The sequence below is a fragment of the Brachyhypopomus gauderio genome, chromosome 10, assembly GCF_052324685.1.
Source record: "Brachyhypopomus gauderio isolate BG-103 chromosome 10, BGAUD_0.2, whole genome shotgun sequence".
In the NCBI taxonomy this organism is placed as follows: Eukaryota; Metazoa; Chordata; class Actinopteri; order Gymnotiformes; family Hypopomidae; genus Brachyhypopomus; species Brachyhypopomus gauderio.
In genome coordinates, this window is record NC_135220.1 from 12,294,660 (window position 1) to 12,319,930 (window position 25,271).

The 25,271-nt window shown below is 45.5% G+C and overlaps 1 protein-coding gene and 1 long non-coding RNA gene across 12 annotated transcripts; one reads left to right on the plus strand and one right to left on the minus strand.

The window, feature by feature from the left end:
• On the minus strand, window positions 1-1,104 carry LOC143525501 (uncharacterized). The gene is made up of 2 exons (XR_013133678.1): window positions 724-1,104; window positions 1-190 (listed from the first exon to the last, which is right to left on the minus strand). It is a non-coding gene; the product is annotated as an uncharacterized LOC143525501 (long non-coding RNA).
• Window positions 148-24,476, plus strand: ehbp1l1b (EH domain binding protein 1-like 1b). Of its 11 annotated transcripts, none has more exons than XM_077019520.1 (30): window positions 148-287; window positions 4,465-4,522; window positions 5,429-5,524; window positions 5,763-5,816; window positions 6,062-6,243; window positions 6,356-6,495; window positions 6,783-6,830; window positions 6,999-7,265; window positions 7,688-7,840; window positions 8,249-8,395; window positions 8,695-9,006; window positions 9,157-9,207; window positions 9,484-9,727; window positions 10,543-11,256; window positions 11,689-12,156; window positions 12,447-12,848; window positions 13,143-13,583; window positions 13,916-14,674; window positions 16,406-17,791; window positions 18,358-18,613; window positions 19,169-19,341; window positions 19,561-19,609; window positions 19,733-20,194; window positions 20,315-20,378; window positions 20,590-20,639; window positions 21,449-21,569; window positions 22,861-22,960; window positions 23,076-23,149; window positions 23,330-23,444; window positions 23,768-24,476. In XM_077019520.1, the coding sequence occupies exons 1-30, from the start codon at window positions 184-186 to the stop codon at window positions 23,853-23,855; spliced, it is 7,578 nt and encodes a 2,525-aa protein (XP_076875635.1). In that variant the 5' UTR covers window positions 148-183; the 3' UTR covers window positions 23,856-24,476. The 11 variants fall into 11 exon arrangements, with proteins under 11 accessions (XP_076875635.1, XP_076875636.1, XP_076875640.1 ...); XM_077019521.1 differs by having other exon boundaries at window positions 21,458-21,569; XM_077019524.1 differs by having other exon boundaries at window positions 206-287; window positions 6,229-6,243.
• The last annotated feature ends 795 nt before the right edge of the window (window positions 24,477-25,271 follow it).

A 25,271-nucleotide genomic window follows, 5' to 3' on the forward strand; every position in this document is an offset into this window, starting at 1 on the left:
TGGGTAGTTCGGTACTGCACTTGTATAGACGTTGACCTTGTTCGTGTAGTAAGGTTTTAAAGCCCCTTTAATCGTTGAGCTGTGTTTTCCGCTATTTGCGCAACTTCAGCCTCGTTACTTGGTTTGCTGGGGAAACACGTCGTTGGACTGCGCACAAGATTAAGACAGCGGTAGAAGTAGAACATGACTTCTGTGTGGAAGAGATTACAAAGAGTGGGGAAAAAAGCCACCAAATTTCAGTTTGTTGCATCGTATCAAGAACTTATTCTGGAATGCACAAAGAAATGGTGAGTACGCTTTGAATATTTACACAGCTAAGTTGTGTTTTTCTTTCCGTTACCTCAGGTTTCCTGTATAGCACATACGTAGAATATGTGAAGGGCGTTTCTACTGAAATAGTACCCGGCAGACAAATGTCAAAATGTGCTTCATGTGAAGGTTGACACGCTACTTTAGTTGATTCATTTAGGCACTATAAAGTGAATAGAAAACCACTCGTGGGATGTTAGAGCTCTGGTAGTAGTCTAAATGTGGCGCATGGCGTGCCTGTTAATTGCCAGAATAAATATAGAAGTAAAGGCGCTTCCGTATCTTTTCTTTACTTCTCTCGCCATAAAGACTCAATAGATTAGCTGCTATTTTTTGTCAATAAAAGTCAAAGTTCAACAGGAGAAGTTAAGTACTTAGACTACAAATCAGATAACTCGTGTTGTGATAACTTGCCTTGAGTCAGCGTGCCTGTTCCAGCCGTCATGTCAGCATCTCGCTCAGGTTGTGGTCGTGCAGAAGAACTGAGATGAGACTTTGGACTCGGTCCTGCTTGTGGCTGAGACGTTATTCAGCATAGTCACTATAAGACTGGTGGAATAGTTTATTACACATTTAGGGGTTTGTTTGTTTCTGCACGCTTATCTCTTCTTCTGGAGGCTGTGGTTTCTCTAGTGATTCAGTTAGCAACTAACGAATGCTCTTGAGTGTAATTAGGTTTTATGAAAGCCTTTATCTTAGACTGACTTCACCTTGTTATATTCTGACAGATACGTATTGTGGAGTATAGTGTAGAGTACAGCAGTATGTTGCGGTTTTTCGTCACCGTTCCTCTGGACTTCAGAAGCCTTGAGCTGGTTGAGCCAAGCTGAGCTCAGCTGATGTTGAACAATCAATCATTCTGTCAGTCATTCTTATTGCAGTGATTTATGGAAGCTGTTGTGCATTCTTTAAAGAAGCTTTTTAAAAGAAAGCTATTTGAATAAATTGCTTAATTAATTATAATAAGTTTCTTTGAATGTTCAGCTCTGTGTGGTTCTTTGGTATTTTCCAATTTACAATCAGTTTCACAAATTAATTCTAATTGTAGTACAGTGTGCTGTGGTTATTTTGATACCCCACTACCTAATCAAGTATTGTATTTATTATTATTTGAAATATATATTTAATGTGGTATTAAATGATTAATTGAACGGCATTCACCTTAATGGAAATTGAAATCAGTGAGTGGTCAACTCAACTCAACTCAACTCAAGTCAAGTCAAGTCAAGCAGTTTTATTGTTAATTCTGCACATGTACAGGACAATGGAAATGAAGTACTCTCCTGAAGTGGTTAATAGTAAACCACATGTTACATCACAGCATGTGTTATCACCAAACGTGACATAAGGAAACAGTCCACATCTCCACTTACATTTAAACATACAGAGAAAGTTTCTTTAACATCACCTGCTGTTTGTTCTGAATACTCCTGGGGAAAGTATTAATTCAGAAAGACTGCATGTTTTATATTTTAATCTAAAGTGAAGAACAGCAATACAGCTGTAGGCTGTTTATAGATGGTGAGCTGCAGATGTCAAAGCCAGCAATCAACCCCCCCCCCCTCACAAATGTAATATTACTTACATAAAGCAATATTTGTCTCTTTACAACATATTTAATACATGCAACAGCTTTGTTGAGGGTTTAATTCATACCTACTTGAATTATTGTTGGATCAGAGTCTATGGGACATAACACGAAAGCATTACAGTGTTGGCGGTAGTGACATTTGCCATGACATAGGTTGTGCTTTGCAATAGCAATTCATTCTGTGTGTGAGAGAGTGAGAGAGGACAGAGAGAATAGTGAAAGAGAGAGAGGTACTGTACTAGTTTTGCTAGTCATGCCACCAGTCTATTTTTACATCCGGCTCCATGCTGGTCATCAGTCCCGCTGCTCAGCTTGGCTGTGTGTTCAGTGCTGTCTGGGTGCCGTTGGCATCCGTGTAAGCCGAGACAGTGCTGAGAGAGGTCAGTCCCGCTGGTCTCCCAGGGCCTGTTTTTACATTCTGTGGAGACTGTTGCAGCAAAACTTGCACCACAACTCACTCAGGATCTAGAACAAAGTCAAGCAGCACTATGCCCATTCAGTGTGAAATTCACTTTTGTACAGAGCTGACAGTGTAACCAGGGCATAGTAATATTAATTCTGTCAAAATATTAGGTGAAGGATGAGGACAACCAAGTTCATTTCCCACATGGTCTAACCACAGGCATAGCGTGAAAACGTCAGACAGCAGCTGCAATGTTCTCCTCAGCCCTGCGCCAAACACACCTCAGTCACATGGTCAAGCTGAGTTTCCTCTCATTCTTACTATATAGGTCTCACTGTCGCACGCTCAACAGTAGCCTCAGGTCTAAATAAATAAACTGTACCTTGTAGTTTCCTTGATTGACTGATATACTTATGAACTGCATTACAATATCAGTGATTTTTAGATCTGCACAGAATCTCCATGGTCTAGTAATGACTAAAAATACAGTAGCTCAATAAATACAATACCTCAATAAATTGGGTGGTATTTGCAAAAAACAGTGTTGCATCTGGCCATGGAGCCTCATCCTGTTCAGGTTAAGGTTAGAGTTCGGGTTAAGGTTAGAGTTAGGGTAAAGGTTAGAGCTAGGATTAAGGTTCGATTTAAGGTTTAGATTAGAGTTTGCATTAATTTTTTGGTGACTTTGAATGCCTTTGCAGTAGGGGTGCACGATATGGACTAGAATTGCGATGTGCGATAACGTTGTTGGATATCCCGATATCGATGTGAACCACGATAAATTAAGATTAAAATACAGAAATGTAGTGTCTCTCTGAACAGCAGCACGTTAATTTGTTTTGTTTTTTACTGTTTTTTACTGTGTAATGAATCCAGAATAATTCCAAATATTATTGTTGCAGGTTTATTCAACAATAGATTCAATCTAGGTTTATACTTTCACGAGTGAGCGACTCCGCACACCTCGTTAACCTCCGCGAACGGCGGAAGCGTTTAATCTTGCCGTGTCACATTCTTTGCAGTGTTGTCTGAAACGATATGTAGGCCTAGTAGTATAAAAAAAACACCCCTCAAATACAGGGGAATGAACTTTTACCTGACCAATTTTAATGTTGCTTTGTGTTTCAGGTTTGAAAAGTGCTGGAATTTAGGCTAAAGTATTTGAAAAGGCTTGAAATTGTAACTACTTCGTTTCACAACAAATATCTGTCTGACTGAACAATTCTCTTGTATTACGTTAACAAATACGAGCCTCTTGTAATTCCAGGACGAAACATGAGAGAACGTGAAGACATTAAGATTGGGCGTTTTGAAAATAAATATCCATTAAATAATGTGATAAAAAAGCGAATGATTTCGAATCATTTAGAGTATATGTATAAATATTTAATTCAATAACGTGCTGGGAATTATTGAAATGGACCTTGAAAGTGACGTACAAGTGCTTGAATTCCACCTTGTATAGGTGTATGAACCCTGCAAACATGACTGTTCTCATTGCGCCGAGACGCGGCGCGTGCGAACTTACAAAATTCGAGAGGTGCACGACCTCGTGAATCGACAGCGCGCGAGGCAATTGCACACGGGCGAAGCCACCGCGATTTTTTTCGCCTCCCGGACCCTCGCGCCGCATCAAGTGTAAACCAGGCTTAAACCAAATCGCGTGTCTGATGAGCGTGTTCACCCCACTCCAGGGTTGCCAGGTCCTACAAAAGTTTTCCGCACAAAATCTGCGAGTGTAAGTTGTCGGCGGGGGGGGGGGGGGTGTTGCGAGTGTGAACTGGAGACAAATTGAGTATTATATCGCGATCGATTCTTAGTGTTGACTTGTAACTTCCGCAGTAGCCCAACTCAAAAGTAGCCCAAAAAACCGCACCCCGCGGCCCCAGAATTTTTACCCGCGGCTGGATTTTCAAATAAGCCCAATTTGGCGTGAAAACCGCGAACCTGGCAACTCTGCCTCACTCTGCCTCTTGCCTACTTACGTCACGTGATCATAGTCTGCAGCGCGAATAGCTCCCTCTATTGCTGGACGAGGATAACGCAATTTGAGTTTGCTGTTATTCAAGGAGTTATCGTGGCTCTTTCGATGTGTTTATCGTGAAACTTCACATCGCGATAACGATAAAAATACGATTAATCGTGCAGCCCTACTTTGCAGGCAGCCAGACAAACTAAGAGTGGTGTGGACCAGAAGAAATCGACGCATCTGTTCAAAGGTACAACCTACACATGCTTTACAAACCCTCTACACAGACACTCCACACAGACAGTCCCTCTACACATATGCTATACACAGACCCTCTACACATATGCTATACACAGACCCTCTACACATATGCTATAAACAGACCCTCTACACATATGCTATAAACAGACCCTCTACACAGACCCTCTACACAGATGCTCTACATAGACACTCTACACAGACCCTCTACACATATGCTATACACAGATGCTCTACACAGACGCTCTACACATATGTTATACACAGACGCTCTTCACAGACGCTCTACACATATGCTATACACAGATGCTCTACACCGACCCTCTACACAGATGCTCTACACAGACCCTCTACACAGACGCTCTACACAGACAGTCTACACAGACGCTCTACACATATGTTATACACAGACCCTCTACACAGACGCTCTACATAGACACTCTACACAGACCCTCTACACATATGCTATACACAGACCCTCTACACAGACGCTCTACACAGACGCTCTACACAGACGCTCTACACAGACCCGCTGCACAGACCCTCTACACAGACGCTCTACACAGACACTCTAAACAGACAATCTACTCCGAAGCTGTACACATACACTCTACACAGACATTCTGCACAAGCGCTCTACACAGATGCCTCATATAGATGCTTCACACACAGATGCTACACGCAGCCTCATTTAATCAAGTGACTCATCATGCAGCGTTTCCGTCAGATAAGAATATTCACTAGCGGTGTCTCTGAACCACATGTCAAATTCCTCGGGTGTGTTAGTCACTCTGTTCATTTCCCCACGTCTTGACTCCCGAGGGTCACTCTCCTCGGCCTTCTCACACAGTCTGTGTGTCGTACTGCTGTATTTGCGAGTGTCTTGTCTTCGCCCTAGTTACATGGATGGCAACCGGGGATCATGAACCCTTACAGGGGGACTGTGCTATGGCAGGTGCCTGAGAATGTGGACATCACCGTCACCCTCTTCAAGGTCTCTGCATTAACATGTGAATGTGTGCACTTTATATATACATTTCCATAACAATTTGATGCAGTATGAACCGGATTATAATGATATATTGTAATAATCCAAACTATATTCATGCATAGTTTTCTTTTTTACATTTTTGCCTTACATGATAACAATTTCCTGATTTTATATTAATATCTTATATTAATATATATTTTTTGTCTTTTTATAAAAACACTTGATTCCTTTTTTCTTGAAGGATCCACTTGCAGATGATTTTGAAGATAAAGACTGGACATTTGTTATCGAAAATGTGAGTATGTTTGTAACAGTAGTTTTGAATTAGTAGATTGGAAGGTTACAAAATTGCTGCCATATTCTTTGAGAAAGATATTTGTCTCATACATTTTAGTTTAAAGTTGTTTGGCGACAAGTTAAACCTTACTTTCCACCTTAGAAAACACAGATCCTTACAGATATTGTGTCATTGTGTCACAATAATAGAAAAGACATTTGAAATGGCCATTAAACGTGGGCATGGCTATGTGTGTTCTTTAGGAGTCAGCAAAGGGCCAACGTAAAGTTCTCGCCTCTGTGGACGTGAACATGAAGAAATTTGCCAGTGCCACTCTGAGTCAGACAGACCTGACGCTCAAAATGAAGCCCCTATCAGTGAAGGTGGTGGAGGCCACATTGAAGCTCTCCCTCTCCTGTGTGTTCCTCAGAGAAGGCAAAGCCACGTGAGTCTCTTCCGCCACATCTGTGCTCTGCTCACGCCATCGGTGCTCTGAGCTACGGACACACCGTTGCTGCACTAGAGGTTCTGTGCTGATGCTGTGGGATTGTGATTAGGGATGAAGATATGCAGAGTGTGGCCAGCCTGATGAGCGTGAAGCCAGTGGACATAGGAAACCTGGAAGATTTTAATGAGAGTGATGAAGACGAGGATAAAAGATCCAGCACTGGAGCTAATCTCAGTGCTGAAGCATCAGGTACACACAAACACACACACATGCAAATAAAATAACACAGATGCACACCAATTCACAAACACATCCATGCATCACATAATCATGTCCTGTGAGGTAATTCCAGTCCTCTGGTAATGTTCTCATACATGATCTTAAATCATCCCAAATTGGTATCTGGCTCTCAGTTTTTTTTGTTGTTTGTTTGTTTCTTGTACAAATCAGAATGGTTGAATGGCAGTTACTGTATCTGCGGTGTTCTCACACACTCTTCTTCTTTCTTCCTTTCCCTTCTGGCTCTGATCAACCAGCATGCACCACGGAAAAGAGACTTTCACTTAAAGGTCCCCCTGCAATAGGTACTACTCCCCCCCATCACACTCTCCCTTACTCATGATGCATCATTCCTCTCTGTTTATTCCATTTCACTCTTTCCTTCACTCATTTCCCTCTCTCCTTCATTCACTTTCCCTCTCTCCCTCACCTCCTCTCTCCCTCTTATTTCCTCGACTTCCTCAATCCTGTAGGCAGTGGTCTTGAGAGGCCAGGCAGTGGTGTCCCCTCCCACCCCATCCTGAGCACCGTGTCTAATCCAGCACTACAGGGACGTCCTCCCATACCTCCCCCACCCTGCCCGGCCTCCAGCCCAACATCCTCGCCCATAGCGCACCCCAGACTGCCCCGCCCTCTGGCCCCGCCCCCCCAGGCACCTTTGCTGGAACCGCTGGCATCTAGCCTCCCTGGGTCGTTGCCCCCAGCACTGCCCAAAATCTTCCAACCCTGTCCAGGTTCAGGTATCATGGTGGTGCTGGGACGTTCTCACTAACTTGAGTCTTCACTCACACTGCTCTTCTTCTCAGTCATTCGTGGTCACACAGTGCCTCCTGGAAACACATGATCACATTTGGCTTTCCAGTTCATGAAAGCGGAGCTGCCTGCAGATAAATGTTGTGCTCAGCTTTGTAATTGTGTTGCCTGTGCTCTTAGGAATAGAACTTAAATAGGATTCAGTTCAACCATGTTTTTAAAGGACAGCATGGTCACGTGTTTTCAAAAAACTGGTTTTCCAATGAGTGATGCATTTAAACTTAAAAGTAGGGAGATGTTTTGAACAGTAAAAAGCATTGTCCTCGCACCGCACTTAGAAAAACATCCTCTGTGTGTGCTTCTGCAAATCAGTCCTCCCTTGTTCTCTGTCTTACCTTCATCTCCTCAGCACCTGCTTCCTTCCAGAGGAGGTACTCTGGTCCTGAGACCCCTGTGGGCAGTGATCCAATGACCTCTGACCTCCCCTCACTCTGCCTCTATGAAGCGGTTTCCTCTAAGCCTGCAATGCCTTTTCTCTCTCAACCTGCTGACATCTTGAAAGGTGCCTGTGTGCAGCCTGGGCCCATATGCAGTCTGCCCCTGGGCCTGTGTATAACCTGCTCGTGCACTAGTTGCTAACCTGCCATCAAGGCTGTTTATAACCTGCACATGAGGCTGTATATAACCAACCAATGGGCCTCTGTGTAGCCTTTCCCTGGGTCTGTGCATAGACTAACCCTGACTATAGCTTTCATGTCTGTCTGAGTTTTAGGGTGTCTAGAGAATGACATTAATCATTGTGAGCTGTTTAAGTGGTAATAATATTGTGAGCTGTTGCACTGTAGCCTATTGTATGTAGTCTGTATAGTCCTAACGAACAGTTTGAACAGCTCAGGACTGCTGTTCTTCTCTGCTCTCCTAACTCTTCTTTCTTTCATTGATTTCCTTCTTGTTCTCTGCAATGCCTCAGATGTGCTTGGCTCTTCTCCCGCTAATGTTTTTAAGCCCAAGATTGTGCAGGAGTATGTGGCACCTTCTCCGGTTCCCTTCCAGGAACCGCGTATCCCATCTGGCTCTCTCCCTGACCCTTTTAAACTTCCGTCTGTCCCATCCTCAGGTAGGGAGACTAGTGAGGTTTTGCTTCAGAGGGTTGTCTAAAATATCCAAGCACTGGTGTCAAAACACCAATTTGATGGTAAATGTATTTAGTTCTAAAAATAAGATTTATTAGCATGGAATTGTTTTTGAAATTGTCTGCAGTGACAACTGTAACTCTGATTAATCTAAGATTTATGACTTCATGATCTAACCACCTCATTCTTGGGCTGCCTCTCTGCTGCGGAGGTGCTGGGAATCCATTTTTTTCCTTTATGGGATTATGTCATCAAAAACTCATTTTGTCTCCTTATTTCACAGTTTCTTCCCAGCAGGGTAAACAGAGTGCATCTGCTGCCCTGTCCTCCTATTTCCGCCCGTCCCCATGTGACCCCACCACCCCTGTTCCTCTGCTGAGCAGCCCAGATCTGGAAGCTCTGTGTGAGCCTGCTCACACCTCACCTGTTCTGCACCATCTTCCTGCCCCTCCACCCTTCTCAGAAACCTCCATCCTACCCCTGCACACACTCCAGAAGCCCCCACTTCCTGCCCCTGCTCTCAGACCTGCCCCATTGCCATCTTCCCCTCTCTCTGCACTGTCCTGCCGTCCGAATCCATCAGTTCCCACTGCAGGTACCTTTACCCAGTGACAGCAATGGTTTACTTGACATTCCCCTAGAAATATATAACTAGCGGTAGAGTTGTGCAGGCAGGTAAATGTACAGTGAGTCATAGTGAATTTGAATGTTTTTGTCAAGGTGTGTATGTTTTGTGATGTTTCAGAGATGCAAAGAGAGCTGAATACTCGGACCGGCGCAAACCTGTTTTTTCACGGTACATCACTCACGCCACTCATGTCACTTCTTCTGTTTTTGCACTCTCAACTTTATGATCTTGAGACTTCTCTCTGTATGTAGCTACAATTAATTGCAGTCCCTTTAAGGCAGCCAACATATCAGTATTTCAGCTATGTGGTTAAGCCTGCTGAACTGATTAAACACCGGTAGTTGACCTGTAGTTAAAGGACCTTTTCTTTTTTATACATTAGTAAATATTTTGAGCATCCCAGGTTTGTCTTTGCTGTCTAATCTTGTTATTTGCTTTTCTCAGACACTAAGATGTCACAACCTATTCCTGAGTTAAAGAGCTCCGAGTCCACACGACCTTTGACCTTGGTCCAGCTTGGCCAGAAGCAGAACTCGTCTCGGGCTGTTGGCAGCATCAGTATTGCCAACACCCCACCTAGCGCCTACATAACAGACCCCCCCCACTCCAAATCCGACGCCCACTCTGAACAAGACAGCCAGGAGGAGGAGACACCACTCATCGGGCCACGTCCTTCTCCTGCTGAAGAGTGAGTGGTGGAAAATATGGAGCTCGGAGTCCTGAAATATGTGCTGTCTCTCTCTGGTGTGGCCTGTTAATAGAACTGGGTTTAACTGGGCCGTGAAGAAGAGCGTAAAGCACTCAGATGTGGTTTTCACAACTTGTATGGGTTTTCATACATGGAGAGTTTAATACAATGCTGGGTAATTGGGTTTGGGATTTGGGGATTTTGGGTTTTTGGGTTATGGGAGTATTGGGTTATTGGGTTTTGGGTTATTGGGTTATTTGGTAATTAGGTTGGGGTTATACATCAAGATTCTTAATTCTGAACTATCACTAGAGAACATTGATTGTGATCCACCATGAGAAACTGACTGAAATTAAGAATCTTACATCACAACAGTGTGCACTAACATCCAACCGATGGTTCAAATCACAAACACAGCACGTTTCCTTTATATTGTTAAATGCTAGCTAGTCATGCTTGGTCTGGCACAGCTCCCTCCTGGGTGTTATTGTGGTAGCTTTTACTTTAAACATAATGGTCAAAGTAATGTTGTGTTTTCTGTCGATGTCAGAACCTTAATGCATGGCCCTCAACGGGGCTGAGTAGGACTTGACTGGCTTTTGGTGTGTGTGGTGTGTGTCTGTAGTCCCAGTAGTCTGGTTTCCCTTCCGCCCAGAGCCCTGGCTGCAGTTCTGCTACTCTCTGTGCTTAGCTAACTCTGGTCTGGCAGGAGCAGAGCTGTCTGAGTTCTTCCTATGACTAACCCCCAGCTCCAGCATGCTCCAGCAAACCTTGAAGTCAAACTCTGAACTCTGATGAGTGTCTTTATCCTTCAGTCTGGGGCGAGAACGTAAGCTGGCCGCTGCCGCTCCAGGACGAAGATTCGCTGAAACATCTGGGTCGGAGGATTTAGACATCACAGATCTTCCTCCTCCTTGGCCATTTTCTGTCTCGGATACTGTCTGTTCTACACTGCCCACCATCATGACAGAGAAGCTTCCAGACAAAACCACAGAAGAGTTTGTAGCGAGAAGAGCACCGTTGGCTGAAGAAGAAGATTATGAAGATGAGGCCTTTGAGAAAGTACCTGTAACCTCTAAAACTCTCCAAAAGGTCACAGCTGAACTCTCCAATAATACTCTGCGTATTAAAGATAAACCTTCAGAGGCCATGCATCATTCACTCACTCTTAAAGAAATAGACAGAGCACTGCCTGTGTCTTCCAGTCTGACCAAAGACACACTTTTTAATGAAAAGCCCAGTATTCATTTTTCACAGCAACTAGAGTCCAAGCCTGAGTCAGCAGACGTGCCTGGGCAGAAAGAGGAACCAACCACTCCAAATGCTGAATCATCTTCTCTCATTGCGTATCTAAACAGATCAGACGAGGACAAAGCCACGCTTAAAATCACAGCTACTTCTGTCCCATCTTTATTGTCCACCGAGCAAAGACAGACTCTGATGTCCCCATGTCCTAGAGAAACCTTGTCATTTGAGGCAGTTTTTTCCAAAACTGCTATTAACACACAGACAGCTGTATCTAGGGCCAGGTAAGAAGCAACATATACCAAGAGAATGATCTGTGATAAGCTCCATCCTCGATGCTAGTGTCCAAGGCAGTGAACACCCCATGCACATGTGTTTCTCAGTTTGACATCTCCCTGGCACCCTTATCTTCCAGGCGGCTGAGTGGATTTGCATGCTAGGTTAAGCGTAGCCATTGAGAGCTCATTTTTAAAGCTGTTACACTGCTGTAAAATGGAAATAACAAACAGAAACATGCAAAAAAAGAATCCTATAAAACAATACACACATTTTTATAAAAGTCAGTGTGTATTCTTCAGTCTGCACATCTGTATATTGAGCTTTGTATATGTAGGTATTGGGGTGCCTTTCTATGTTGTTTGTTTGTTGTGAACACATACTGTATTATATTTTCTCTCCTCTCTCTGATGTTCCTCTCTCTTTTACCATGTTCTCAGCCTAAGTCAAGCCTTGCCAGATATGGAGCCCCTTCCGAAACTCAGCAACTCCAGCAGTGAGACAAACATGGGGGCGTTGCCCAGCAAGTCAGCTCTGTTGGAGATGGATTCTTCCAGTATACCTCAGTCCCCAGAGCCCAAGGCCCAGATGACATCAGCTCAGATGACCTCATTAGCCCAGATGACTTCATTAGCACACCCACTACAGTCCCAGGAGTTCCAACAGCCATACCTTGCTCTGGACACAGAGAGTGCAGTTGAGGTGCGAGAGACCGTGGATCCATCTAAAAAAACATCAGCTCAGACAGAGGGCCCCATCTGGGCCGCCTTCGAGCAGAACGTGAAAGATCAGGAAGAGGAACTCTTCATTACAGAGGAGACTACAGAGACTACAGAGGACGAAATGTGTTACAGCCTCACCAAAGCAGAACGGGAAGCAGGGGTTATATCCAGTGAGTCAACACCCAGGTAAGTGCAATGAAGTGAATAATGTGGCTAATGTGATTTTAAAACCAGTATCCCCACTGTGTTTAAAACCAGTGTCCAAAGTGTGTTTAAAACCAGTATCCCCTCTGTGTTTAAAACCAGTGTCCAAACTGTGTTTAAAACCAGTGTCCTCACTGTGTTTAAAACCAGTGTCCCCACTGTGTTTAAAACCATTGTCCTCACTGTTTAAAACCATTGTCCTCACTGTGTTTGACATCAGTATCCTCACTGTGTTTGACATCAATATCCCCACTGTGTTTTTCCCCTCACAGTGAAGATAAAGCCATTGATCAAGTGGAAGATGTGAAGAAAGACAACCTGAGAGAACCCGAAACTCTGGCAGCAGCTAACCTCACAGCACAACAAACCCCTCCCGTTACGCAGGAGAAGCCAAAAGAACTGGATGTCAATCTAGGGCACTTGGTACAAGATACACCTCAAACCATTTCCACTAGCACTTGTCTGAAGGACAAGCCAAGCAGGACCTTAATGTGCTTAGATGGTCTCCAGCCTGTAATCAACACAGCGTTCAAAGATGAGGTGGAGAGAATAAATGCAAAGGGTTCGTCTGAAGCAGAGAGTCCATTATGGGCAAGTTTAGAGAAAAAGGCAGTGGAGAAAGGAACGGACTCAGGCCCAGACCAGGAGATTCTCTCTGATGGAGTTGGTGGAGGGTAAGTCTGAGAAAATGTCTGCTTTGCTGCATGAGTTTGGCCTGCATTTGATATATCTGGGAACGCATGGGTTTTACCACTCATTAACTCTCCTGATACAGATTGTTCTGGCTTCCACATGGTAACAGCTAGCATTTAATCAAATATATATGCTTAAAATCACCATTTTAATCACCTCTCTGTGTAAGGAGTGTTTTAGATGGGATGGATAATCCCATCACTTACACACTGAGCAAAGGTCGCTTCACAGAGCACTTCTCTCCATTTTCCCCATCGCTGCCACCATACCTACAGTCAACACACACCAGAAGCCGAATCTCAGCCAGAGGAGCACGACGTTCTCCTCTTATCATCTACACAGACCCAACAGCAGGAGGATGATCACAGTAGCTCTGGACGTTCCAGTGCCAAGCCACAGGAAGAGTTTATAGTTCAAAAACCCAACATGGAATGGATGACAGTGACTTCATGTAGGGAGACGCTGAACTCTGGAAGCTCTGAGAGTCAAACTACAGAAGAGCAGAGGCAGTCGGGTTCTCCTGCCCCCCCCTTGGAATTGCCCCTGGGGTGGGATGGAGGTACTGATTGTCTGAAACAGACAGATGTTCCACTCCAGCTGAAAACAGTGGCACAGGTGGGCGATGCTCCATGCAGTGAGAAGCAAGGCTGTGTGTCTGACCAAGCTGACATCTCTGTGGGCCTCGTTTGGGGGATTTTGGGTGCTCTGTACAGAGGGTAAGTGTAGGAGGAAAGAAGCACCAGCACAGGCTAACGCACTCCTGCATGGCGCCTCATATCAGCGGTTGCTGTTGGAGACAGCTGACATAAAAACAGTGGCTTGATAATAAAGGATTTGCATGCACTGAAAGCAGAAATGCAGTGCTTGTCTACGGAAGCAAAAAAAAAAACATAAACATCCCATTAGCTGTGAATTCATCCATTATTTGTCAGTTCCATTCATACTTTGCTTGTATTTCAGGGCTGCGTGTTCGCGAGACCAAGTGCTATGATTTGTAATGTTTGTGCATGTGGTGAATTCTGTTGTTCGAACCTTTCTTGATCTCCAGTTACGAGACAGTGACTTCCATGTTGCTGCAGTCAGAAACAGTTAAAACTGATGACACAGAATCTGCAAATGTGGACGAGATGCGAATCCTTCCACCAGAGCTCTTCAGCGACGCTGCAGATCCGACAGAGCCTATCAAAGAAGGATCCAGAATGTCGATTCCTGAAGAATCTGTGGAGCCCATGGAGTCTTCAGGACGGAGCCTCGTTGAATGTTTGAGGCTGGCCGCTGCAGAATCAGAGAGAGGCCTGACCCAGGAGCTGAAGTGTCAAACAAGTGACGATGAGAAAAGGGAAGCAGAACGTGAAGTGAAGATGTTCAAGGAGGAGCTCCTCACACCGTCTCCATCAGAAGAAGATAAAACTGTGACAAACGAGCCAGACCCTGCAGCACGTAAGAGCACATTCAAGGGTGGTGAGAAGACCCGCGGGACATCACCCACTCAAACACCCTCAAAAACCGATCAAGCCACGAACAACAGCGGGCCGCTCGGTCCTGGCTCCACTGATGTCATTCCTCCACTGACAGAAGCAGACTTTGATGACATAGCGAGTGAACAATGGTCAGGGAAAACTAATGAAGATGAACCTGTTAGCAAAGATCAAGCACAAGTAATGCCAAGCCCTCAGAAGGCCGATCGGTATCCAACTCCCCTGGTCCTGTGCCTGGAGGACGAGTCTTCGAATGAAGACTTGGAGTTTGAGACTGCACAGGAAGACATAGGCACAGTGTGGCTAGCTGAACTTTACATGGATGATAGGTAAGTGCATGAGGTCCCTGCCTTGTGCACTGCATCGTATCACGTGGCTGGGCATACTGGCATATGGCCTGCTGTAAATTTCCTGGATTGGCTGTGAGAAACATGTGTTATTACCTGTTGAAACATGGTGCATTACATATTAGAGTATGGCATTTTGTCTTGGCAACGCCTGGCTTTGCAGATGCTGAGAATACCCCACCTGAGGGTTTGCAGATGCTGAGTCTTCTCAGGTCAAAGATTTGTAGTTTGTTTTGGAATGCGTATGATTACGTTGAGCATCGGGCTGCTCTGATGTTTCCTCCTGATGTTCTTGTGATAGCTTCGTCTGTGTCACTGGAAAGTGCATGTGTTCTCTGTGTGGAGCCGTGTGCACGAGTGCAGGGCTGCAGCCGAGCACAAGCCCTCTACGCACTGCAGCAGTGAACCACATGCTGTGAGCTTCATTACTGCTGCTCTGTGCTTGCAGGAGTGGGAATTGCACCGCTTTTTGCTTTCACGGCTGTTGCAGATTGATTATGAAACGGAGTCTGCTCGTATGTGTGTGGCATGTGCAGGAGAAAGAGTTGCATGGTGACAGGACAGTGGCATGGACAGGGGACACATGGACAGGGGACGCATGGACAGGGGACACTGGCATGGACAGGGGACACAGTGACATGCACAGGGGACGCATGGACAGGTGACACTGGCATGGACAGGGGACACAGTGACATGCACAGGGGACGCATGGACAGGGGACACAGTGACATGCACAGGGGACGCATGGACAGGGGACCTATGGACAGGTGACACTGGCATAGACAGGGGACACTGGCATGCACAGGGAACACAGTGACATGCACAGGGGACACAGTGGATTGTGAACATAAACACTTTAACTGCTCAGATCCAAACACGTCTCAAAACCCACTGGATGGTATTTTAACCCACAGCTGGATAATTGTCCAAAACACACTAATGCTAAAGTAGTTGCAGACTGTCTAAGTCAGTGACCTAAAGGTAATTGGACATTTCACTCTCTGAAGAGAAGACTGGAAGGAAAAACCCAGAAGATGAACTTGGAAATAGCGAAATTAGAGGCCAGGCTGACGATCACCAGGGAAATCCTCAGTGCTGGGTGTGTGTGTGTGTGTGTGTGTGTGTGTGTGTGTGTGTGTGTGTGTGTGTGTGTGTGTGTGTGTGTGTGTGTGTGTGTGTGTGTGTGCGCGCGTATGTGTGCGCGCGTATGTGTGTGCGTGTATGTGTGTGTGTGTGTGTGTGTGTGTGTGTGTGTGTGTTTGTGTGCGTGTGTGTGTGTGTGTGTGTGTGTGACATATGAGTTGCATAGTTCACAGGTGATTTGCAATGAAACACAGAAACTGTTTTTACAGGATATGTTCATTTTTTACCACCATGAAACATTGACTTAATGAAGAACTCTGGTTTGTATATGATAGATCCCCTTTAGCATGGATGGTAAAACCCCACAAATGACATGTGAGCATCTGCACATTAACCCCACTGTGTTTCATTTCAAATCTAAAGTGTTGAAGAGAAAACAACTACAAAAGCTGCTAGTAACAGACAGCACTGAGCATGCCTGAAGCATGGGGCCAGTTGGTTTTGTCTTTCAGCAGCTGTTGTTTGTTTAGTGGTGTTTGCAACCAGTATTATCATATTACTCGACCATTAATTGAATAAGAGATTCTGTATTAGTGCTGCCACTCCTTACTGGTGTCCCCTTTCTCCCAGCCGGAGGGAACCTGTAGAGGCGGTGGGCCTCTCTCCTCCCCGCCCACAGGTGCTGGACCGGCCTGCTCCTCCGTCAGCACCAGTCGGGTCTGCAGCAGCATTACAGAACTGTCAGGCAGCGCAAACCTGTTCTCCACAACCTGCAGAAGACGTTTCATCTCCTCGAAGCGTGAAAAGCACGAAGGAAAAGGCTGAATCCACAGACACTTTGCGGGATGTCGGCCCTGACGCTGTCCACCAGGACATGGTGTCTGGCTCTGTGGCCAGAGTTCTGGCTCCAGCACCACGCAGCAAGAAAAAGGATATTTCCACATCAGCTGTGAATGGACAGAGAGGAAGCAAGAATGAGGAACAAACGACAGAAAGCAGCACCTGCACATCAGAGCACCCTGCTGAATACAACAGCAGTGCTGACCTCAGCATCAGAGCGGAGAAAGAGAGTTCCAAAACCGAGACCACAGCCTCAGCTCCCTCGGAGAACATTTTAATATCTCCTATAAAACAGTCCCATATCCCTGAAGTGGAGGAGGCAGCTGTCTCCGTGATGGATGTGTCTGCAGAGACGGCAGCTGCAACCCAGCCCGAGGAACCACGTGGCGCTTCAGACAGAAGCTCTGAAGAGACAGACACGTCGGAGGAGAGCATCCTACTGGGCAGACTGAAGAAGATGGTGGAGGATGCGGAGGACTCACCTGTTCCTGCTCCTCGCTCCAGGAAACGCCTCATCCCCTCCAAGTCCGATTTTGATCTCCCCCCATCTCCTCCTCTTCAGGTGAAAGCGGGCAGTGCGACACCTGGACCTGAGTCAGTGAGAGAGCAGAGTCAACCCTTTCCTGCACACGGGCTTGCCGCAGCAGAGACCACTGACGATGCCGGTGTAGAAATGGCCGACACACACACTGAAGAAAAGAGGCCATTCGAAAGCCTAAGTGAGACTCTACCAGAGTCTGTACTACCGTCATCAGACAGCAGTATGAGGGGCGGAGTGTCAGAGCTTGAGCCTGGACAGACCCGGACATCTGACAGGAATTACAAGTCTCTTAAAAAAGACGTTTATCCAGAGAAGCCAAGTGAAAATAGACCCATTATAGCTGAACTTTGCACTGGTGCTGTTAAAGCAGTGGCCATCACCCCTGACAACACAGATGTTGGTGCAGATACAGTAATGGCTGTCCCCGCCAACCACACAGATGTTGGTGCAGATACAGTAATGGCTGTCCCCACCAACCACACAGATGTTGGTGCAGATACAGTAATGGCTGTCCCTGCCAACCACACAGATGTGCCAACAAACAGAGCTGGAAATGAGAGACTTCCTGAAAATGACAGATATGAAGAGATTCAAATAGAGAAGTTGAACCCCCCCAGTACAATGCAGGATAACATGTAAGTTAGAGCAAAACACCACTCATGCTATATGCTGTGGTAAATTAAGTCTGTACAAACCATGAAATTCCACATGTCCTTTGACATACAGGATCTTTCTTAAGCCTCTCTCAGAATTTTGTATGTATCTTTTGTTTGTGCATAAGAAATGCACATTGACTTGCACAACAACAGACGTGCCATTGCTTGTAAGTTTGTTAATATATCAAATCTGTTTATGAAGTGTAATTTTTGTTATATTATAAATCCACTGAACCAAAACTCACCAAAGAGAAAACATCTCTAATAAAGCTATAAGAATAGCTTAATGTATCTGAAAATTTATTCATTTTGGACTACTAGGGCTATGCTATATTATATTATCGCGCTATAATATATTATTGCACTACAATATATTATTATGCTATATTACCCCAGAATGTCTGGCACTGTCACGTTGTAGCTCCCCCAACTATTATCATCCCCTGATCAAATGTGAACAGACCGTCCAGGTTCCGACTAACGTGCCGGTGAAGATGACAGTACGTCATTCTACAGCTCTATCCTGTTTTTATTCCATTTTACAGATGTGATTTGCTGCCAAAAGATTCTTCTAGATCAGCTATTCAAGGAACCAGTGAACCTGATGGAGAGACTCACCCCCCAAGTACTCACCCCCAGAACACTCCACCCCCGAGCGATAGCTCAACAGCTGCTCGTGAAGAATCACCATTACTGGAGACAACTCCCACAGTTGTGCCTCCTCAACGCAGCAAGAAGAAAACCATCCCACCCCCAGTAAAGACAGGAGAGGTCAGCCAGGACATCCGCACACCTGAACAGGTGAACAGTGTGGCTGAGTTACATGAGAGATTTCAAGCTTGAGGATGAAGGAAAGTTTAACCTTAATGGCAAAAAAACTTAAACAATTCTCCCTCATTCTTTATTGGCATGTATAGTATACGGAATACAACGTTTATTAGGTACACCCCAACCTTCACACAATTTATACAACAGGTTATATTTCGGGTGTAAAATCGTGTTTTTGATATCAGTGTCCAGCTGAACATGTCAATGGGCAAAATGCAGATTTATAAGGATTTAATGAGAACAGAGTGAAGAACAAAACACTACCAGTGATCCGTGTCCAGTGATCAGTGTCCAGTGATCCGTGTCCAGTTATCAGTGTTCAGTGATCAGTGATCTGTGTCTAGTGTTCAGTGATCAGTGTCTCTTGTGGTTAAGAGGGATCAATGATATAAATATACAATCAATAAGAGATTGAAATGTAATATAAAGCATCACTTATTACTAAAGGTATGTCTCTCTCTCTTTCTCTCTCACTTTCTCTCTCTCTCTCTCTCTCCCTATCTCTCTCTTTCCCTCTCTCTACTCTAGACTACCTCTCCCCTACCAAGTCCAGGACTAGTAACTTCTACACAGTCTCTGCTGGATTGGTGTCAGGAGATTACTAAGAATTATAAGGGCGTGAAGGTCACAAACTTCAGCACTTCCTGGAGGAACGGCCTGGGGTTTTGTGCCATCTTGCATCACTTCCACCCTGACAGAATGTGAGCACATGGAACTTCTCAGCCCCCTTTTAAACAATAGTGCTAAATGTAACAGCTCTTGTTATAATTGTAATGATGCTCGTGCAACCATTTCACAACAGATGCATCCAAACATAAATCATTTTGGGTCATGTGATGAAGGTCTCTGCCTAACAGCACCACACACATATTTTGTATTTTCTAGTTGTGTAACATTTCTCATTGTATCTTCTATTTCAGTGATTTTGATGCACTGGAACCCCATAACATACAGCTCAATAACAAGAAAGTAAGTAACATGATCTCTTCCTTTATTACTCATTCACAAAAAAAAGAATAAACAAATGAACAAAGACATTATGCAAAAGACAGAGGTAACGTTCAACCTTCTGCTGTTTGCTCATCGCTGCAGGCCTTTGACAGTTTCGCAGCGCTGGGCATCTCTCGTCTGTTGGAACCGTCGGACATGGTTCTGCGCTCGGTGCCGGACCGTCTCATCGTGATGACCTACCTGAGTCAGATCCGTAGCCACTTCACAGGCCAGGAGCTGAGCGTACTGCAGATAGAACGCAACAGCAGCCAGACCAGCTACGCGGTGGCCGAGCCCGGCCGGGGAACCGACCTGCACGCCGCCGCACGCTTCTGTGCCCAGAGGCTGCAGGCCGGAGCTTTGTCTGCGGACGCTAATGGAACGCACGGCCCGGGGCAAGAGGCCACAGCAGAGGGGGGCAAACCCAACGGCAGCCTGGTTCCACCACCGAGGACTAAACGAGCAGGAAAGACAGAAGAGATTAGCTCCGAGGGAGGAGAGCAGACGCCCGTGGCACCACCGCGAACAAACGCCGCTGCGTTTAAATCGGGCCTTGGCCACGAGGTCGGATCCGCTGGCAGAGACACAGCACCCACAGGCTCTGTAGATCTCTTCTACTTCTTTTGGTCTGTGATTCCGTGGTTCAAAATATATATAATGCGGTTGTTGTATTTTCTGCAACAGAAAGCTAATGACGAGGTGGAAGGGACCAGGCGCCCTGCAGATGCTGCAGACAGTGTTGAATCTGGTAGGCTCTAACACGTTTATGTCATCAGACATGGAAACCTACCCTGACGTTTGTTTTACCCCTGCAATAACAACAAAACACAAGGACACAGAAACACAAAATTCTCATCAGGAGTTCCAACATAGATTAAGAGGTCCTTGTGGAGCGAAAGTATTTGTATATTTAGACTAATTCTCACTATTTACAAAAGTCTTAAATGGTTTATTTGCAGAGTCTTGCGAGTTGCCAAAAGAGCCCAGGCACGTGGAAGAAGAGAGCATGGTGGGTCCACCCTCCATCAGCCTCCACCCGCACATCTTCAGACTGCTGTACTTATGTTGCCTAATCGAGCCTGTCCACTCTTCTGTCTTACCTACCTGTTGGTCGGTTGGTCTGTGTCTGCCTTCTCCTTTCTGTCTTTGTCTCCCTCTGTTCCTGCTCTATCGCTGTCTGTGTGTTCCACGTGTGTTTGTTGTGGTTCATTGTGTGCGTTCCACGTGTGTTTGTTGTGGTTCGTTGTGTGTGTTCCACGTGTGTTTGTTGTGGTTTATTGCGTGTGTTCCACGTGTGTTTGTTGTGGTTTATTGCGTGTGTTCCACGTGTGTTTGTTGTGGTTCGTTGTGTGTGTTCCACGTGTGTTTGTTGTGGTTTATTGCGTGTGTTCCACGTGTGTTTGTTGTGGTTTATTGCGTGCGTTCCACGTGTGTTTGTTGTGGTTCGTTGTGTGTGTTCCACGTGTGTTTGTTGTGGTTCGTTGTGTGTGTTCCACGTGTGTTTGTTGTGGTTTATTGCGTGTGTTCCACGTGTGTTTGTTGTGGTTCGTTGTGTGTGTTCCACGTGTGTTTGTTGTGGTTTATTGCGTGTGTTCCACGTGTGTTTGTTGTGGTTTATTGCGTGTGTTCCACGTGTGTTTGTTGTGGTTCGTTGTGTGCGTTCCACGTGTGTTTGTTGTGGTTCGTTGTGTGTGTTCCACGTGTGTTTGTTGTGGTTCGTTGTGTGTGTTCCACGTGTGTTTGTTGTGGTTTATTGCGTGCGTTCCACGTGTGTTTGTTGTGGTTTATCGTACGTGTCCCGTGTTGCTCTGTGGGCAGCGTCTGCAGGACACCAGTCAGTATGTTCTGAGTGAGCAGCAGGCCCTGGAGGCGGAGCAGAACCACATCGACAGCAGAGCAGCGGTGGTGGAGAGGAGGCTCAGACGCCTGATGGAGACAGGTGAGACAGGGACACAGGTGAGACAGGGAGACAGGTGAGACAGGGACACAGGTGAGAGAGGGACACAGGTGAGAGAGGGAGACAGGTGAGACAGGGCCATGTGATGCCATGTGATGGTGATACAGGTGAGACAGGGACACAGGTGAGAGAGGGAGACAGGTGAGACAGGGACACAGGTGAGAGAGGGAGACAGGTGAGACAGGGACACAGGTGAGAGAGGGAGACAGGTGAGACAGGGCCATGTGATGCCATGTGATGGTGATACAGGTGAGACAGGGACACAGGTGAGAGAGGGAGACAGGTGAGACAGGGACACAGGTGAGAGAGGGAGACAGGTGAGACAGGGACACAGGTGAGAGAGGGAGACAGGTGAGACAGGGCCATGTGATGCCATGTGATGGTGATACAGGTGAGACAGGGACACAGGTGAGAGAGGGAGACGTGTGACGGTAAGACAGGTGAGACAGGGACACAGGTGAGACGGACACAGGTGAAAGAGGGAGATGTGTGATGGTGAGATAGGTGAGACAGGGACACAGGTGAAAGAGGGAGATGTGTGATGGTGAGATAGGTGAGACAGGGACACAGGTGAAAGAGGGAGACGTGTGACGGTGAGACAGGTGAGACAGGGACACAGGTGAAAGAGGGAGATGTGTGATGGTGAGATAGGTGAGACAGGGACACAGGTGAAAGAGGGAGACGTGTGACGGTGAGACAGGTGAGACAGGGACACAGGTGAGACAGGGAGACGTGTGATGGTGAGACAGGTGAGACAGGGACACAGGTGAGAGAGGGAGACGTGTGATGGTGAGACAGGTGAGACAGGGACACAGGTGAGAGAGGGAGATGTGTGATGGTGAGATAGGTGAGACAGGGACACAGGTGAGAGAGGGAGACATGACGGTAAGACGGGTGAGACACAATTAAAAAAATAAGACATAATGAGAATGTTTAGACACAGGGGGATGGTGAGACAAGTAAAGGCACATTTAGACAATGAGACATGGAGAGACTGGAAGCTTAATTGAAGTAGCACCTAGCAGCAGAGATTTCCCATGTGAATTCGGTCATGTGAGTGATGCATGATCAGAACAAAGATTCAAAGTCAACAGGAAATCCCAGCTTCCTTTTATGTCACACAAAGAATGACAATGAAACAATGGCGGGTGAACTTTAGTAGCTGCAGTAAATTGCACAAGCATTGTTCTTTAACTATGGGGTATTTTAAAGGTCTTTTACTATAATCGTTATGTGGTTCCCTCCTAACTGTAGGATGTAATCTGTTTTAAAGGGAGTGATAAAGAACAAGAGGAGAAGCTGATCCAGGAGTGGTTCACACTGGTGAATAAGAAGAACGCTCTGATTAGGAGACAAGACCACCTGGAACTACTGTAAGAGCTGATCCATGCTAGTTTACATCTGTGCTAATCCGCACAGAAAACGATGTTTGAGTGATGATCAGCACACGGGCTGCTCGCTCAAGTCATCCCTGTGGTGTCTCTGCAGGCAGCAGGAACAAGACTTGGAGAGGAGGTTTGAGCTGTTGACCAGAGAGCTGAGAGCCATGATGGCTGTCGAAGGTAGGAAGCAGTTTGTCGTGCCGTCATGGGGCGCATTTCAGAGGCCAGTGTGAACCAGAATGTGTGTGAAGATGTGAACTGATGTCCTTCCTCTGTGTGTGTGTGTGTGTGTGTGTGTGTGTGTGTGTGTGTGTGTGTGTGTGTGTGTGTGTGTGTGTGTGTGTGTGTGTGTGTTCTCAGAGTGGCAGAAGACTGAGGCCCAGCAGCACCGTGAACAGCTGCTCCTACAGGAGTTGGTTTCTCTGGTCAACCAGCGCGATGAGCTTGTCAGAGACATGGATGCAAAAGAGAAAGGGTGAGTCCCACATTAGCTGCGCTCAGATGCAAAATCCACGTTATGCTTTGTCATACCGTCCTGTGGTGAGCTCTCTCAGACTCACATGTGGCGCTGTGCTGAACTCTCTCAGACTCATTTGTGGCGTGTGGTGAAGTCTCTCAGACTCACGTGTAGCGCTGAGCTGAGCTCTCAGACTCATGTGTGGCACTGTGCTGAGCTCTTTGGTCCTTGTGCGGCCCCAGGGTGAGCTCTTTGGTCCTCCTGTGGCCCCAGGGTGAGCTCTTTGGTCCTCGTGCGGCCCCAGGGTGAGCTCTTTGGTCTGGTCTATGTGCTATGTGCAGGGCTCTGGAGGAGGATGCACGGCTGGAGCGAGGCCTGGAAAACAGACGCAGGAAATACAGCAACAAGGACAAGTGTGTGCTACAGTAGGGCTCCAACCTACCGCAGGGCTTTCTGGGAAATACAGTAGCCCTCAGCACCTGGTTCCTGCGTTTGACATGCCAATACGATGCCAAAGTCACACCACTGTGCCTTCTTGGGTTTTTCTGTAGAGCTCTCTGTGTGTGAACAGGAGATACAAGTCTATTCTACACAATGTGCCATACTGGTAATGCTAATAAACACTGGGGGGAAATGGCTCTATTTTTGTGTGTTACCCTTTGCCAAGGAAGATTTAGCATGAGAGATGCAGACATGCCTCTACATCACCAGCATTACTGTGACTACTGAACCAGCATTTCTGTATTCTCTTGGTTATGTCTGTTTCTCTTTATGTTTCTATGAGTGCCAAATAGCCTCTTTATTGAATTTGTTCTGTTGAATTGTGGATGCATGGATGATCAGTTAGGAACTGTTTGTAACATAAATAATTTTACTTGTTCAGATAAATTTATCACCAGAGTTTGTTTTTATTATATAATGCAGTGCCTTAAAGATTTTGATATATTTGCCATGTGATGTGTGATTTCTGGTTTTGGGCTTGTTTTACATTTATTTATGGGACTTTTTGTAGATATTTGAAAATGTAACATTAAAAGTGTTTTGTCCATATGTTTTCTTATTTATTTAGCAGTTAAAGATAAATCATTCCACAGATGATGAGTTGGAGCAGCAGGACAAACCTGCCCCTCCGCGTGCAGTAACATGATAATAATAATAATAATAATCTTTATTTGTATAGCACCTTTCATACATACATGCAACTCAAAGTGCTTTACAGAATTTTTTTTTTAAAGAAACATTAAAAGGAGGCAAAGATATGTATGTGTGTGTGTGTATATATATATATCTCATTAGGGGAACATCCGGAATATCTGGCAGTAGATATATCTAACCCTATATACATACATACATACATACATACATATATATATATATATATATATATATATATATATATATATATATATATATATATATAGGGTTAGATATATCTACTGCCAGATATTCCGGATGTTCCCCTAATGAGATCTGCTTACAGAGGAATGCTTTATGGTAAAAACATGCAACACCTCTCTTATTTACTCCAGAGACATTAAAATAGTTAAAGTCAGGAGGCGAAGCTTCATTTAGCACTATTGCTCCATTGCTTTCAAGCCAAGTCTCTGTTAGAAAAAGGAAGTCCGGACAATAATCTTCAATTAATTTAGCTATTATAAAAGACTTGTTTGTGAGTGAGCGGACATTTAGTAAGGAGACTTTGAAGACTTGATCATAGCTTACATCACTTGTGCATTTCAATGGGATCAAATTTTGTTTGTTACAATGTTTTGTACTACTATGTTTTCTGATGATGATGCAACTCTGAGTGACCTCAGAGCGGTTGTGGAGTGGCTGAGGTGTGGC